Below are 18,438 nucleotides of genomic sequence, written 5' to 3' on the forward strand. Positions count from 1 at the left end.
TATAATATATTTAACATATTTCTACTCACAAAAGGTATTTTCATCAGTAACTGTGGCATTAAATTTGAAGATTTTATTCTTCAAAAATATGATTGTATTAACATTATGCATGACTGTTAAAATTTTCTATCATGTATTTTCCATTTCTTTTTAATTTTATTTTTTATAAACATATAATATATTTTTATCCCCAGGGGTACAGACCTGTGAATCGCCAGGTTTACACACTTCACAGCACTCATCATAGCACATACCCTCCCCAATGTCCATACCCCTACCCCCCCAACCCCCCTCCCCCATCAACCCTCAGTTTGTTTTGTGAGATTAAGAGTCACTTATGGTTTGTCTCCATCCCAATCCCATCTTGTTTCATTGACTCTTCTCCTACCCCCTTAACCCCCCATGTTGCATCTCCTCTCCCTCATATCAGGGAGATCATAGGATAGTTGTCTTTCTCCGATTGACTTATTTCGCTAAGCATGATACCCTCTAGTTCCATCCACGTCGTCGCAAATGGCAAGATTTCATTTCTTTTGATGGCTGCGTAGTATTCCATTGTGTATATATACCACATCTTCTTTATCCATTCGTCTGTTGATGGACATCTAGGTTCTTTCCATAGTTTGGCTATTGTAGACATTGCTGCTATAAACATTCGGGTGCACATGCCCCTTTGGATCACTACGTTTGTATCTTTAGGGTAAATACCCAGCAGTGCAATTGCTGGGTCATAGGGTAGTTCTATTTTCAACATTTTGAGGAACCTCCATGCTGTTTTCCAGAGTGGTGTGCAAGAACATCTTATTGAATCCTCAGTTCTGGGACTGAGGTGCCAGTCACCTGACACTCCCAGGTGCCCAAAAAGGATTAAAATTACTGCTGTGCTTCAGGGCCTGCTGTGTGGCCTCGGGATGTGCCCAGGGCTGGGATCATACATTTTCCTTTGCTTCTGGGTGACACCTAATTGATGAAGCAGCAGAAGTAGGGATTAGGGAATTGGTGGCAAAAATAGAAGGTTTTGGTTTTTGGTTTTGTTTTGTTTGGTTTTGTTTGGTCACAGAGCTATAGCAGTTTATAGCAGTTGACTATAAATTTGCCTTAGTATCAGATCAAAGAATCTTTCAAGGAAGTGGGAAATAGGGCTGTTCAAAGTTCAAAGCCTTCTCAATACACAGGACAACAGCCACCTGATCCATAAAATGGCACCTGTCTCCCCACTCTCCACCCCCTTTCCCTGCTCTGTTCTCCTTCACAGCACTGATGAACCCTTGCCTGATATGTTATTTAGTGTTTTCTCTAAAGGCCTCTGACTCCCCGAGTAGCAGGGATTTTGTCTTTTCTTCACTGCTGTACCCTCTACATGTAGAACAAAACCTGACCTATGAGAGATGCTTGGTCAGTATTTATTACTTGGCTGAGTGACAGTGCTGAAACTCACATTATTTCTTGTCTAATCTTTTAGTTTATACTTTTGTAGGAATTTCTAAAATAGAAGAATAATGTAGCAAAGCATGTTCTCGTTCCCCACAAGTCACACCTATCAACATTAACCATATTTCCTTTCAGTCCTTTTTTCTTCTGTATCTTTTTAATCTCATTAGTAATAAATGCACACACACCTTTTTATTTCAGAGGAAATGAAATGTTACAGATAAAGCTAAGGTAATCATAATTACTTCTTGTGCTCTTAAAATTTCATTAAAGGGCCTTCATTTGTGAAAGGCGTAAGAAGAAGCTAGAGAGATTCTGAACTGGTGCCAGAACCTTTGTATATTTAAAAAAAAAAAAAAAATCTCATCCAGCATAATCTCTTTTCAAAACAAGAGACTCAGAAAGTCTTGGATCAGCTCAGGTTGGCCTCTGAACACACGCTGATCTTCGCTTAGGAGTCATTCACCAAGTTCACTGCCCACCTGCTATGTACTACAGCAGCAAGCAGATCACACAACAACCCCTACCCCATGGTAGCTTACGTTCTTGAGCGACATAGATGAAGTACCAGTGAGTAAGAAACACCACCTGCCAGATGCAGGTGGAGCAAATAATAAAATCAGGAAAGGTGGTAAGAAAGAAGCGAAGGACCTCACGTGTGGTGGACAGTGGAAAAGCTAGTGGGAACAGAGCAAGTCAGGAGGAGCTGGGGGGAGGAAATGTAACCAGAAATATAGGACCCTGTGGGTCAGTGTAAGGACTTAGATTTACTCTGTGGAAAACTGAAAGCCACTGGAGACTGTTGAGCAGTGGAAGGACATGGTCTGACTTCCCTTAAAGGGGTCACTGTGACTTGACAAACCTTCCCTTCCACCAACTAGAGACTAATGATGGCAACAATTGTAGCGGTGAAGAAGCGGTTGATTCTGACATGGTTGAAAGAGTCCATGGAATTTGCTGAGGGATCAGATGAGCAGCAGGAGAGGAGGAAAATGTCAAAGACCCCAAGGTCTTTGGCAAAAAAGACAATGGGATGAAATTGCAGTCACCAAAGTGAAGCAGCCTGCAGAAGCAGATTTTTTAGGGAAGACCAGGTGTTTGTTTTGGATAAGTGACATTTGAGACCTCTATTAGATATCCACGTGCAGTGTATGGTCAGCCGTAGAATATACTTGAGTTCAGGATAGATGTCCAAGCTACATATATAAATTTGGGAGTCAGTGTATAAATGGCATATTTAGAAAAGTGAAATAGACTAAGATGAATAAGGAAGAAAACTGTAGATGGAGAACCAAAGAGGTTTCAGGGCTCATAGCTAGAGGCCATAGCTAGAAGAAAACTGTAGATGGAGAACCAAAGAGGTTTCAGGGCTCATAGCTAGAGCTCATAGCTAAAAGAGCTCAAGAATGAGGAACCAGAGCATACAGAAGAGGGTGTGCTGGAAGCCGAGGGAGGAGGTGTGTCAAGGGTGAGAACATGTCAGGTGCTCCTGCTCAGCCAGGGAGGATGAGGACTGAGACTTGTCGAGTTGAACACTACTGAAGTCACACATTTCCAAGAAGATGAGAAATTGGAGGAGCAGAATTAGAGTTATGAAAATATGTAACTCTTCAAAGAAGTTGTGCTATAGAGGGGAGCACAGAAACTTCCTTGCTTTTCTCAAGGGTTGGTTTTCTACTAATAGAACTCGTCTCTGCAGACACCCTACCTAGCTGTTTGTATCTTGGTGTATAGCTGGCATGCTCCTGCTTCGTCTAGTGTCTCATCGTAGTTCTTGGAGCCAGTGTCTTCTCCTAGCCCTTGCACTGACAGACAGGGAGATGAGCACCAGCAGCACGGCCAGGACCCAGCTGAGAAGGGCATGGCTGTGAGGTATGAAGACCCTGCAAGGCCATCCCGGGTGTCCGAAATTTATTTCATCTCTGCTTTTTTTTTTTTTTTTTTTTTTTTTTTTTTTTTTTTTTTTTTTTTTTTTTAAGGTATCTCCTTGCTCTCTGATCCATTTTGAAAATACAAAATTTAGGGGTGCCTAGGTGGCTCAGTGGGTTAAGCCTCTGCCTTCAGCTCCAGTCATGGTCTCAGGGTCCTGGGATCGATCACTGCATCAGGCTCTCTGCTCAGCAGGGATCTTGCTTCCCCCCCTCTCTCTGCCTGCCTCTCTGCCTACTTATGATCTCTGTCTGTCAAATAAATAAAGTATTTTTTAAAAAAATAGAAAATTTAGAATAGCTTTGAGTGGGTTGGTCTGAACTGGTTCTAGCCTTGACTCAATGAGGAACACTGATAAGGAGTCTTGGAGGGGCGCCTAGGTGGCTCAGTGAGTTAAAGCCTCTGCCTTCGGCTCAGGTCATGATCCCAGGGTCCTGGGATTGAGCCCCACTTTGGGCTCTCTGCTCAGCAGGGAGCCTGCTTCCTCCTCTCTCTCTCTTTCTCTCTGCCTGCCTCTCTGCCTACTTGTAATCTCTGTCAAATAAATAAATAAAATCTTAAAAAAAAAGGGGGGGGGGGTCTTGGATGGGAGGTGGTAGTGGAGATGGATGCAGAAATGCCCAACCTCTAGGAACAGACTGTGCCACCCCTGAACTTGGCAATACTCCGTCCTTGCTGAAACCCTTGGAATCACTGCAACCCATATCCTGTTGTTTGGAGCAGAGAGCATACTTCCTGTCTGCTCACCTTGCTACTCCTCCCTTTCATGAGAGTTTAACTGAGAAGATAAGGAGAGGAAATCAGATTTTAGATCCTGTGATACACACTTGAAGTCAAATTTTTAGTGCGGAAATGAATTCTCAAGAAGTATTCCATTATCCTTCCAGCTGACTCCCCAAGCACTGATCCACCCCCTGGTGTGGTGTCTGGAGGCCTGTGCTGAGGCAGGAAGCTACACTTCCTGCTGAGGCCACTGAGTTAGGGGAGCAGCTCCTGAGGTGAAAAGCAGTGACTCATGGCCAGCAGTGCTTAAACAAAAGGCCAATATTCAGCAAATGTCTTCAGAGAGGAGAATTTACAACCAACCCTGTTTTCCACATTGAACATTAGGGCACAGATGTACATTTGTTAATGTAGAGGCATAAATGATAAGGCAATGCAGGTGTTTATATAAAGCCCTATTATAGGAAAACATTAACTCGGGAGGGTCCTCTGACCCTCAGGATGCGTGGTTGTGGTTGCTTTCATCCCAAAGCACCAGCAAGGTCAGCCCCTTGGGAGATACGGGGGGAGGCTAGGGGCTGACACCTGAAAGAGGCCCCCAGCTCAGAGAGTCACTGCTTATCCCAGTCACAGCCTCTCACCACAGACCTGACTGCCTGAGAGCCTCACTTCAGTCCTTGCCACCCTGGCCGGCCCTGAACTTGCCCAACTCCCAGGTACACCGGATCCCTTGGTTATGTTTTCCAGCAGCGGCCCCTGTGCCCTCTGGTCCTTGGAGAGATGGCCTCTTGGCCACTGGTTTGCAGCCTGAATCTCTGCAAATGAGCCTGAGGCTGTGCCGCCCACGTTCATTAACATCTTCGCTGTCTCCCTAGATCATCTCTGAAAGTGGTGAAGGCAGCAGCCCAGGTCTTGAATACATTATGGCAATATCGGGACCTCCGGAGCATTTATAAAAAGGTAACTTACAAGAATAGCTCTGGCATAATTAGCATTCATCAGAGCACACATTCATAGTCATTTATTGTAATGAAATGTCATTATTCATTTTGAGAGGTTTCTTTTTCTCTTTTAACTCCACAGGATGGGTGGAATCAGAACCATTTTATTACACCTGTGTCAACGTTAGAGCGAGACAGATTCAAATCACATCCTTCCTTGTCAACCACCAACCAACAGATGTCACCCATCATTCAGTCAGGTCAGTGGGCAAACTCCACTCCTTCGAGAGAACATTTGTGTGACAGATGTCATTTTCCAGCCAAAGAAGACTGAACGTAGACTATTAAGCGTGTCACCTCCAAACACTTAGGAGGTGTATTTGCTTTTCAATCCAAGAGCCTTCTTGGGGAATTACATGCCACTGGAAACCACAGACCCACTTTCCTCCTTCCATTTTAAGTTTATGCAAGTTTACACGTAAATGTTTCCCGAGGCCCTCCACCCCATCTCCCCCAAGGTTCTGCTTCACTAGGTTTGAGAAGGGGCTGGGGACTCCGTGTTTGACAGGCTGGCCGGGTGATGTGGATGCTGGAGTGGAGCAGACTTCAAGAACCACTAGTTACACTTGAAAACAGCTGCCCTGCCTGCCCACTGGCCATACGTTTGGAATCTCCTCCAAAGTGATCTTTTTAATTTTCTTGGTGAGAATTCTTAGAAACAGAGTCCTTTAGACATGATCTTAATACCAGCATTTGGGGGAGCCACAATCTTCTGCACCTTCCTCCTTCCCAGTTAAACCTCCATCCCCTGGCTGTATTCCAGGACTGCCTCCCCACCCACCCCCAGATCCAGGGCTGATGGCAACAGGCCCTACAGGTGGGTTTGCAGGAATTCCCTTTGATGTGTAAATTGGGAATCTTGGCAACCACACTACCTACTTCTTAGTGCCTAATTTAGTAGAAAGAATGTTCTGAGACTCAGACTGGCGGGGGAAGGAGGGTTGGGTTGTTATTTTTTTTAAGATTTGAGAGAGAGAGAGAAAGTTGGGGTGGGGGAGTTAGAGAGAGAACTGGGACTCCATCCCCAGGACTCTAAGATAATGACCTGAGCCAAAGGCAGAGGCTTAACCGCCCAGGAGTCCCCAGACTGTTTTTTTATATGTAAGGGCAGAATATTACTACCAAGCCAAGTTCTATAAATTTAATTCCTAACTAAATGAAATAGGAAAAGTAATAAATACCTTTTTTATTTGGCTTTAAATCCCCCATTCTGACATATAATATTATCTGTTGTATTCAACTGTGCTACTGCTGGCAGTCTTATTTCTCATGTGGACAAATGTGACCAAAAAGACGAATATAGGACTGGCAGTTCTTGCCACATAATTGGACATCTCCACTTGTATGAGGAATTTTTTTTAAATTATCTGTGCCTGCTGCGTATGGTGTATATTTTTATCTTAGTTTTTAAATTTTGAGTTGTTTTCTTCAAAGAGACTTACGCTTGGTTTTTGACATCCTTGCTGAGCTCCCAGGTGTAGCCTGAGGCTGTCTTCTTTTACAAAAAAGCTCAGAATCCTTTAGGGACTCCGAAATAGGGGTGTCAGGGGAAACAAGAGATTTGGCTGCTTAACAAAAGGCATATGTAGTATAGGCAAAAGAATAATTTCAGACTGATGAGGGCGTAGTTACTAAGCAATGAACCTATTTTGAGGACCTCATATGTACACACTGGACAATGCTGATGGGCCCATCCAAGTTCCTAGGTACCTTTTTGGATTCTGTTTCAGAAGTAAGATATAATTCATACTTGTTGCTCCAGTTATGCTAAGGGCTAATCCTCCCATCTCTCAGCGCTAACCTGATGCCTTGCTAATGTACTTGTGGGAGGTAGGTGGGCACGTTCTTTGTCCTCTTATCTTCCAGAAAGTAAGCAAGGTGAGTAGCACACAGACACTGCCTGTGCACGTCCACCTTTGTTGAACACACAGTAACCCTGTGTCAGTGAAGGGACCTTTTAGGGAAAATATTTTAGTGTCAGTCTGCCTCTGAAAGCATCAAGGCCTGCAGAACCCCTGGCTGCAAGGCTTGGGGGTGGGGGGCATCCGCTTTCCAGTGGGTCAAGTGAACAAGTGACCACTTTTATTTAGAATTAACTTTCGTGCAAGCAAGAGGACTTTTTAATGAGAAAAAAGGAGTGTGATGCTTTCCTTCTGTGCAGAAATGTTCAAAAGGAGACCTATGGGTAGATACTTATTATTATATGTTTGGCTCTAACTGGGATAAAAAAAAATGTCTGGGGTTTTGCAAGGCTCGGCTTGTTAGCACTGTGAACTTCTTGAGGAGCCAGTCTTACTGAGTTTACAAAATTTCCCTGACAGCTGATCACCATAAAAAGAACTATAAATTTTATGGGCTGGGCACTTATACTCAAACACATTTCAAGATGCAGATATTTTTGAAATAACTAAAAAAATCAAAATATGCCATAAAACACCTATTTACTGAAGAGCTGTCCATAAAGGATAATAGATGGGTGTTTTACAAGCAACGGAACTGAGATCATAAAATAGCAAATGGAACTCTTACATGGCTAGTAAGTTATTCTCCCGCAATTGTAAAGACCGACTGGTCTTGGAGGCCCACCATTGAGAAGGCTGCACGGCTGGGGCCCTGTGCCCCTAACCAGGCAGCCCGCACCTCAGCTCTTGCAGCAGCTCTGGGAGGGCCGTGCTGGCTCCGGGTCTCTCCGCAGCAGGCCTGGGGGTCGCCTTCCCAGGCTTTAGCACTGGCTGCTCTTCAACTCACAGTATCTCTGAGAGCTGATTTTCAGCACCAGCTGCGTGGCATTTCTAATTGCTGACCTTTATTTTTCCAGAGAGGATTTCGCAGAGACACTGACAGTCTGCTTTCTCTTTCTTCTCCTTTCTCGCTCCCTCCTCCTCTGCCTCTCCCTTCAGTCGGCAGCACCTCCTCCTCACCAGCACTGTTAGGAATCAGAGACCCTCGCTCTGAATACGATAGGACCCAGCCACCTATGCAGTATTACAATAGCCAAGGGGATGCCACACATAAAGGCCTATACCCTGGTAAGACACCAGCTGGGTGTGTGATAGAGTATCTCGAAAAGCCACTCATTTCCAGGCACCCCGCCAGCGGCCTGGGAAGTAGCCCTTGCCTGTATTGAGACGGTCCCCCAGCAGCTGACCCCATTCCAGTCTCTCCATTTCCTGCTTCCGGGGTTGTTGCCTTTTCCTCTTGTTTTAAGGAAAACAAGTTAAGGTAGTGGCCTACTGACCACAAATAAAAAGAGCACCGCTTCCAAGAGAGATGGTTTCTGTCTGTCCCCCATTGCAGTCCCTTCCCTCTGCTCCCGCCCTGTCCCTGCAGTGTCTCCCTGTGTTTCCCCTGTGTCAGAACTCTGCGTTCCGGAATGCTTTGCAAGGCCGCATCTCCTAGACTGGCTCATCTCTTAAATTCAAATCTGAGAATGGAGATCAATTTCATTTACATTTTCATAGAAAAGAGTTTGAATGAATAACAAAATGTATAATGTGATTCTTCCCGCGGTGATTATATTTTAAGAATAACAAAAATAATGTTGCATAGTATTCATATTTTTATGTCATTCAGAAAGCTGGGCATCTAATTTATGTAAAGGATGCCAGCCCGAAGAGTTACCAAGATTTCATATTGTCCCCATTCTCAACTCTCTGGCAAATTATAACTACTCTAGAGCTTTCAAATACGGGTGTGACTGAGCTACCACAAAAGAATACTCTTTCCTCAAAAAAAAAAAAAAAAAAAAAAACCCTATTTATTAAAAAGAAATGAAAGCTGGTGGCAACTTAACAACTGCTGGGGGAGCCGTCTCAGTTGTGCTGTTGTCTTTGAAATTGTGATTTCACAGGACTGTTTACTAATCGATGATTGTTACTATGGCAATTAATAGCTCAGAAAATTGCAGATGCTACATCTCAAACACCAAGCTCTTTGCAAAGGAAATGCACAAACTGAAGTGCATTGTTGCTTCAGATTTGCAGCAGCCTGCTTTATTTTAAAGATCTCCTCTTTAGCCTGCATGCCCTTCTGTATCTTCTTTGCTTGCTTCAATAAACTAATTTGCCTCAAGTATGTTTCATTTTCCTCATTAAAAAAAAAAATCTTTGCTAGCCCTAACAGTACTAGAAGGGTAGCCATTGACATCATCGGGAGTCTGTTGTGGACTCTTGAACAAGACAGCCATCTGATTATCAGATTCTTGTTTTAAAATGTACTTAAAGATGGCAGACACAAGACTGTGCCCCCATTTGGCCAGACTGCTTAGAACACGCCTGTGCCTGCTCCTTCCGGGACCCAGGACTTTGGATCCTACCTGTTCTGAAGGCAGGGAGCTTGTTCTAATATGTTTCCCTTCCCCCATCTGACCCAGTGCTCTAGCTCAGAGCCCTGAAAAGCGATGTCCATCGGCTCAAGGAGCAAGGCCTGGTTCAGAGCCAGCCAGGGAAACCTTCACAGGTATGCACAGCTCCCCACAGTGACCAGAGGTTGAGAAGGCAACCTTTTTGGATTGGTATTGCTTTTTGGTGAAACACACACGTGACTTATCTTTGCCATATCCATTATCCCCTAACAGCCCTGAGGTGAGCAGCTGCCAAGCTAGATCCGGGGAACTCAGACGGCTGCCTGTCCCGGTCTCCCCTGGTACTGGGAAAGGCAGGCCCTGTCAGGGACTGCACCAGCCCTAGTGCAGGGAGCCCACACAGCCTAATGGCCCGGAGTAATGAGCACTAGTTTTAATTTCATAAAATATTTTCTTACAGGCTCCAGCAAACCTTCACCAATTTACATCAGTTCCTATTCCTCACCAGCAAGAGAACAAAATAGACGGCTACAGGTGAATTTGCAATATCATTTTTACAGAAGGCCGATTAGCAGGGATCAACACCGTAAGGGGTCCACGCCGGTTGACCTACCAGAGCTGGCCCAACACAGCAGGGGCCGAGGAGCTTTCTCTGGGGATCTCTGCTCCTCAGAAGCTCATCTGTGGTTTAAGCAAAGTACTTCCACAGTAGCCTCATGTGCTTGAGTACTCAAATCCATGCTGCTGAGACCACCATTGCCACTGATGGGAACCACCTGAGAAGTCTTTAATGCATAGTCTTTGCCCAACAATCTCCTTTTCCCACTCCTTTTTTCTGTTAATGTCCAAATTCTCTTCCATCCTCTGGGTGGAAAAAGGTGGTAAGCACACTTCATTCTCTCATCTCACTGTTCTTTTTTGTACATCTCATTTCCCATCTTCATGACTCCCTCCACATCCAAGCATCTGTGGTTTGAAAACACTTGAGTCAGTGGCCAGGTCTCCATTAATCTCAGAAGTCCAAGGGGATTCAGCCTTACTGGGGTGGACCCCATTCTCCATCAGAGTGGGAACTAATGGTTGTGGCATCCAAGCTCTGCATTCATGGGGCCTAAAATTTTTATCGGTCCTTTTTTTTTTTTAAGATTTTATTTATTTATTTAACAGACAGAGATCACAAGTAGGCAGAGAGAGAGGGGTGGAAGCAGGCTCCCTGCTGAACATAGAGCCTGATGCAGGGATCAATCCCAGGACCCTGGGATCATGACCTGAGCCCAAGGCAGAGGCTTTAACCCACTGAGCCACCCAGGCACCCCTGTATCAGTCCTTCTTGATGCCATGCTCACATAGGTTATCTGATCTCTCCTTTTACCTTCCAATAATACAAAGGCAGCTAGGGTTTTCCAAACAACCCTGCATCCTGAACTTCAGATAAGGATACTTTAAGACCTCCCTCCATTTCATCATCTTTTCTCTGTAGATGGAAAAAAAAAAGAACTTCCCAAATTATTCATAATTTATCCTATAGTTTTTAAGTCAGGAGAAAAAAAATCTTAAAATCATAACTAACTTAAAAAGGGAATTTAGCTCTGAAATGCTTTTAATGTTAGAATGAATTTAGTTTCAGAACATGATGTTTATATGTACATGGTGAATTTGTTACATCTTACTAAGTGGGGGGTTTGGGGCATGATCAAGAGGGAAAACAGACATTAAGAACCATGACAGTTTTTCTCCAAACATATTTGAAGAAATTAATGTGAGGTCAGAGATGAGATAAGGTAACACAAAAGGAAATTAGGGGAGGGTACCCTGAGGTGAATGCCCACATGGATTTCACCTTGCTTTCTTACAAATCTATTAATCCTGACATGGGGAAGGTGTTTCCTTTAGAACTATTTGCTCACGTGTCTCTCTCAATTTTATTATCCTGCTGCCCAGAGATTGCTTACTCCTTTAACAATACCTCACATTTCTTTTAAAACTGAGAGATGGACTCAATCTTCATCTCTGAGGTAAATGTTTTAAAGGATGGTTCTGTACATACACAACTATCTGAAGCATGAATATCCAATCTACAGTCAAATTCATGATGTACTACTCATGGTTCCCTGTGTCAAAGCAAAAATCAAGGCCATCCTTTCATTGGGCATGCCCAGGTAACAGGCTGCTCCACAGCAGAGCACAGAACTGGACCTCTAAGGGGAAAAGAGGTACCAAGGGGCCATCTTGGGCTCTCCAGAGACACCAACTTCTAGAGGCCCTAGAACAGGACTTGAGCAAACTCTGCCAGCCCACTTGTAAACATAGTTTAAAATCCTTACACTCTAATAGTAAATCTACAGCGTGTACCAGAAAGAACTCTGAATCATATATGCACAAATATTAAATACTGCTTTAAAAATATGAAGCAGGAAACCCACATTAATTTCCCTTAAACACATATTTCCAAAAATTGCTTTCATTTATTTGCTTTTTCATTTCATCAACAGCATCAACAGCTGTATTATAGTCAAGATGACTCCAACAGAAAGAACTTTGACGCATACAGATTGTATTTGCAATCTCCTCATAGCTATGAAGATCCTTATTTTGATGACCGAGTTCACTTTCCAGCTTCTTCTGATTATTCAACACAGTATGGACTGAAATCGACCACAAATTATGTAGACTTTTATTCCACAAAACGACCTTCTTATAGGGCAGAACAGTACCCAGGGTCCCCAGACTCGTGGGTGTAGCATCAAGATGCTCGATAGAGGAACTCTTCTTTCTAACCTTGTTTGGATTGAGATGAAAAATCCGTCTTGCTGATTTGCTGATGAAATGTGAAAGTGAAATGGAAGGACTGAGTGAAGAGCATATTTTTTTTTCTTTTTTGAGGAATTATCAGGGAAGTAAGGAAACCTTTGGGAGAGAGGACTTTCTAAGCTCTATTTAGGTGTTAGATCTAATTACTTGTAGATTCTGTAGTCGGGTGAAGGTGTGGGCCATGTGATGAGAGGTTTGAGAAATGGGTGAAATGAGTTGGGGGATGTGTAGGTCAAATCAAATTAAAGATGATTTTTTTAATGTGAATAAAGTTATGTTCTGATAGTTTGTACAGAAAAAAATAAAATGGATGCCCTTCATGTTTTATTGCTATTACTAAATGTCAAGATTGTATGCTATTATGTCTTGTAAATTTCTTTTGTTGGTGTAAATATGGAAATGCCACATTGATTAAGTGCCATCATTTGTAATGCAGTGTGTCATTTGAAAAGAGATTTGAAGAAAACTGACAGCTTAAAAAACAAATGGGAAACCCAAGGAGTTGTTAGCAATTAAAAACAAACTATAACATCCTTTGTTTTCAAATGAATAGTGTACCTTTGAAGCACAAAGTCCAGTCTGGTATAGAAGCGCCATGCCCATTCCCTGCCTTTTTCATAGGACACTTCACTGCCATTTTCTATGCACATGAAAGAAAAATAAATGTGGAAATTTCATCCTTGGAAATTTGTTCCCTGTTCTTTTTTTATTTTCTGTGTGTAATATGGAAAAGCACATTCTATAAATGTGAACCTAACTGCATGTTGGAAATAGCTTAAATATATCTGAGTATTATGGACTTTCCTAGTTTTATACACTTTATGAAAGGGACCATACCAAAGAATGAAACTATGAAATTTCCTCATCTTTATCTACCTTAGTATTTTTATTTGGAGGAATCTGTTTTGAATCTAATGTACTTGTCTTTTTTTTGGTCTTCAGACTGCTGTATGTATTTAACACAGCTTTTCACCTGAATGAAATTACATCTGGTAAGACAAGCGCTAACTAAACTGACGATGACTCCTTTTGGCAGTTTTTTTTTTAAAGAACTCAATAACTAGGTAAAAATTACTGTTGGGCACTTAATTACCTGACACCAATGCAGGAAACTAAAACAAATTCTAAATAATTATTTTGCTGAATAATCCCATGAGACAATAATCCCTGGATTAGAGACAGAGTGGAGGAAGCCCCACATCCATGAAAGGGGTTCCAGTAACCAAGAAGCATTACTTGTAAGCTTTTTCTCCATTTGTCGAGACAAGGGGCACAAGCCCCAGGAGGCCTCCTAAGTCGTACGGTTTCTACCCTGGATCTTACATGGCAAACAGCCCATTTGGCAAGTCAAACCCAGAGCTGTTGACTGAGCTCAGTATATCCTGCAAATGAGGTATCAATCATAGATTAGAACATGTGCTTATATTTGTGAGTATATGGAAAGAGATCTAGGAGAAAAATGCTTTCTCTTGTTGATGGACTGCAGCCCAAGATTAGAATCCAAAGTGAAATGGAAATCCAAATACAAACAGAAATATTCCTAAAGTCCCAGTGGGGGACTTTCTGATGTGCATGCCTTCCGAAATGACCCATAGTAAGACTGCCCAGCTGCCCCAGGCCTCGCATACCCTGGCAGATCTCAGCAAACAGCCCTCTAGATGGCAGACACTGCCAGACTTCCCCAAGGAAATGGCATTAAAACTGTTGAGATCTCTGGGTAGCCGTCCGTGCTTTGAATCACTGACTTCTTGAATCTGACATCTTCATGTCTGGGTTGAAGGCCCTCTCTCGAGGAGTCAGGAATACAACAGAATCTATAGCTGGCATGAGCTAAGTGACAGTAACTGACTATTGCTTTTAGTGACCTCATATGTCTTTGGGTAACTTAGTGGACCCAGGTCCCTAATTCTGACAGGCAGCATTTCAGAAAACATCCAGATTTGGGTTACAAAGAACTCCTCACTTGGGCATCCACCTGGACCTCCTAATGGGCCAGAAAGAGGCCTGTGGGTGAGGAATGGGCAGAAGATCAGATGCCCGATAAGGCTCCTTCCTTGTGACTAGAGATAAGTAGCTATGGACAGAGCCTGAAAGACAGAAAACTGTATCACTGATCAAAAAGCTAATCCCACCATCCCTTCCAAAGTGTAAGAATAAACAAGCTCTGCTATAACCAAGTTGACTTATTTTTTAAAGATTTTATTTAACAGAGAGAGACAGAGCATAAGCATGAGCAGGGGGTAGGAGGCAGAGGGAGAGGGAGAAGCAGACTCCCCACTGAGCAGGGAACCTGACACAGGGCTCGCTCCCAGAACCTGAGATCATGACTCAAGCCAAAGGCAGGCACTTGGCTAACTGAGCCACTCAGGTGCCCCCAAAGTTGACTCTGCATTGCTGCCCTTCCGTTACAAGATAGCATGCAGAATTCAGCCCCCCGGAAGAGGTCTGTGGTTCTGCTCAGTGCAGTTTCACTTGCATCCCTCAAGGTCAGAGCTAAACTGAGCCAATGTTGGTGAGCTAGACCAGAGTGTCTTTACCCTGACTGCACTTTAGAACCGCTTGGGCAGCTTTCACAACTAGGAGGGCCTTATCCTGACTAATCAAAAGCACAAGAAATGGGGTCCAGGCACCAGTATTTTTGATAAGTTCCCTAGATGACTGTCATATGCAGTCAAGGTGAAAGCCACTTGGCCCACATGCCATTACCCTCTACCTTCCTGCCCTGTGACCTGACATTTTGGTTGTCAGAATTTCAGGTGTGGAGTTTGCCTGGAAAAGTGACAGAGATGTGGAGTATCATAACTGATTTTAAAAGTGAAATGTGGGGCGCCTGGGTGGCTCAGTGGGTTAAGCCGCTGCCTTCGGCTCAGGTCATGATCTCAGGGTCCTGGGATCGAGTCCCGCATCGGGCTCTCTGCTCAGCAGGGAGCCTGCTTCCCTCTCTCTCTCTCTCTCTGTCTACTTGTGATCTCTGTCAAATAAACAAATAAAATCTTTTAAAAAAAAAAAAAAGTGAAATGTGAGAGGTAAGGTTTTCTTTCTTGCCAGAGTACGTTATCTTTTGCTTATGCACTATTTAAAGTTGTCTTTTCAAGCCCAAGGATGTTTCATGAGTATCAGAAATGTTGACCTTACAGACCCATTAATTAATCCAATAATTAATCCCCGGCCAATATTTGGTTGTCCACATGACTAATTATTGCAGTGAAATACCAATAGTTCACTTCCTCCACACACTGTGTGCTCTAAGTATCATATATTATCATTTATCCTTTATAGTGACTGTATGAAATCTGTACTAATATCCCATTTTACAGATCCTAAAGCACCCATGGAGCGACTTGCTGAAAATGACACAGTCTGTAAGTGGCCAAGGCCAGATTAGTACCATGGTCTATCTTAACTACGACACCAGTGTTTTTAAAATTCAGTCATTTGAGTTCCAACTGAGCTATTAATGAAAAATGTTCATATTTGTCTTTAATTTTCCAAAGGAAACTTTATCCCTGAAGGAAGAACCATCACCTGCCATACCTAAAAAGTCACCATAAAAATGAACACTTAATTACTAAACACACAAATTTCCAGGGACCACCAGAATTCACTGTCCACCACAACTGGTATTACATGCACCATGTTTTGGGAAACTTGGGTCCTGATCAGTCTTGGTGTGTATGACAGTTTAGGTGGGCTGAGAACTCTCCTTAGGACGTTCTGAGTCATGCCTCTGAATATAGGCCCATTGAAATAAAATCCTCCACAAGATAACCCTTTTGTTGGGGGGCCTCAGTAATACATTTAAAGCATCACAGATCTAAATCCACTGGATGGTGATGTTATTTCTATGATCAAATTAGATTATAAGGAAAAAATATTTGTAAACTTGGCCCCTGCTGTTCACTTCACTAGATTTTTTAAAAGTTGTTTATAACAGCATTATTCATAATAGGCAAAAACTGGAAACAACCCAAATCTCCAACAGGAGAATGGAGAATGGTACATTTATGTAATAGAATACTAGTCAGAACTAAAAAAGAATAGCCACAGATACTTACAAGAATGGATGATCCTATTTCAATATCAGGTAAAACTTATCTATGCTGGTAGAAGTCAGAACCATTATTGCCTCTGTGGGTGGATACTGACTATAGAACTTTTGGAGATGATGGAAATGTTCTATATCTTGATTGGGGGGGGCTCTTACACAGGTATATACATTTATCAAAAGTCATGAAAATGTTCACCTAAGATCTGTGCATTTTATCACATATAAGGTTTGTTCCAATTTAAAAAGTTATTAACATTTGTCTTAAAAGGCACTAAGGAAATATGTGATGACATTGTCTGAGGCTTAGTTTTATGACTTAGAATCAGAGTGATTACAGAGTTGAGAAAAATCTGATTTATAAATTTTAAACTTTCCAAAATTATCAACTTAAGATGTGCTGTTAGAGGTGGTCAGGGAGAGGATGTGAACACCAACTGACTTGAGAGCTGGACCTAAGTAACCAGAGGCCCCTGATCCCCTTCCCAAACATCCTTAGAATAAGCATTCTGCTTGCCTTCACCACCCTAGAAGCTGCTGCAAGGACATAGCCTTGAGATAGTAATGTGGCATTGAGGCCATCTGGATGGCATATGTTACTAAACCCAGTTAAGGCTTCTATATAAACTTCAAAGATTCTGGTGGGCAGGTGCAGAGATCTGCTCATTTTGTGGCCACCCAAGACAAGCCTCATAAATTCTCTTGCTTATTAAATCTGTCACCTACATATCTGGATGGTCCACCTCTTCAGTCTCTCCCGGCCCTCCATCTACAGGGGACCATTTGCAGACCAACAAGCAGTTTCTCAAACAAAAGACTGTAGTACAAAATTCTTTGTAGTTATATACACAAAGTCTATTTAAAAGCTGACAGCTTACCAAAGTTAAATTTAAACAGAATTCTAGAAAATACATATTTGAAAAGCACTATATGGGAACGTCTTTTGAATGAGCCATGCCTATACAGATTTACGTGTGTGTTGACAAGAAAGTAAGTTGAGAAGTAAAACAGGCTCATATTTAAATATGTTGCCAAGAGAGAGAAGTGTGTCACCCCTTTTACCTAATGATCCAAAGAGAGGTGTAAATAAATACCTCATCCACCTCAGTGCCTCCCAAGGCACAGGGAAGGAGTGTGGGGAGAAAGTCCTTTCAGCAAGGTACCGGAGAGGTCAGCAGCAAAACAAACATGTCAGTGAAATCAGAGGCAGAGCAGCTAATGGGACTTTTAACTCTACAAATGCAGAGCAGACTTTGAATCAAAAAGGATCTTTGCCGTAGGTCAAGGAAATCCTTGCTGGAGAAGTAGAGAACAGTCTTACTCTTAATTAGAATGCTGCTGGGGAGGGAGCTGGAAGAGAACAAAGGATGCAAACCATGTTTGGAATTCTCTAGCCGATTTCCACCCTGATGGATAGCTGCCCTTTGCTAGCCTGTGCCAAGGAATGGACTCAGCCTCAGAGAACTATGTGCAGCCCTGAACGGCCATCCCTACGTAGTAACAATTCTCCACTGGTCCTTGTCAATTCTGCCTCACTTTAGAAGACCATGACTTTTGTCTCCAGCTTCACTCACCCTTGTGATGGCAGTTTGCTGTTATGCATCTGCCTGATGGCTTGACTTGACTTGCTGTCTTGATGAATACACTTATTCAGGATAATCCTTCAAGGCTGTAGAGACAAAAAGGAAATTATTAGCAAGCAAATTATGGCTTGAATTGTATCTGTTTTAGTGCCATTCCCTGTTTTATGTCAGCAGCTTTGCTGGAAGCAGCTGGCATGTCCCATAAGTGGCTGTTTGTGCCTATTGCTGTTGCCTAATTCTAACTCAAAATCACTAAAAAGCATTTTGTGCTATCATAATTGTATGCATGAGCCATAACTAGCTCTTTCATTATTAAAGCCCATCCAATGGTTGGGGGAATTTTGATAAAGACTTCATAATACAATGGACTATTTAACCCTCCATTCACAATCCAGTGATTCCAGAGCTGACCAATGCACTACCTTGTAAAATACAACTAAACACAACTTGTGCTGGGTCAAAGATGTAATTCTGAGCTCAATGGGAAAATATCCAATTCTTCCCTCAGAAATCCCCTATAACTGTTTGCTCCCCCAGAGGAAACACCCCTGAAATTTACCTTCATTTGCTGGCAATAAAATGTAACATGTTGAGCTTTGGCCTTGATGAGCT

At 42.7% G+C, this 18,438-nt stretch overlaps 1 protein-coding gene across 3 annotated transcripts in view; it reads left to right on the top strand.

The window, feature by feature from the left end:
• Positions 1-12,879, top strand: part of LOC111143594 (plakophilin 4) — a 251,428-nt gene extending 238,549 nt beyond the window's left edge. The window contains exons 18-22 of one of the 3 annotated variants that reach the window (XM_022497425.1): positions 4,959-5,043; positions 5,167-5,284; positions 7,985-8,113; positions 9,848-9,921; positions 11,880-12,879. In XM_022497425.1, the coding sequence (XP_022353133.1) occupies positions 4,959-5,043; positions 5,167-5,284; positions 7,985-8,113; positions 9,848-9,921; positions 11,880-12,128 (655 nt within the window). In that variant the 3' untranslated portion in view covers positions 12,129-12,879. The remainder of the gene's footprint in view (positions 1-4,958; positions 5,044-5,166; positions 5,285-7,984; positions 8,114-9,847; positions 9,922-11,879) is intronic. The other 2 variants (XM_022497434.1, XM_022497439.1) reach the window with 2 other exon arrangements.
• Positions 12,880-18,438: the final 5,559 nt, after the last annotated feature.

This window comes from Enhydra lutris, unplaced genomic scaffold (assembly GCF_002288905.1).
Source record: "Enhydra lutris kenyoni isolate GAN:26980312 unplaced genomic scaffold, ASM228890v2 scaffoldscaffold1, whole genome shotgun sequence".
NCBI lineage: Eukaryota > Metazoa > Chordata > Mammalia > Carnivora > Mustelidae > Enhydra > Enhydra lutris.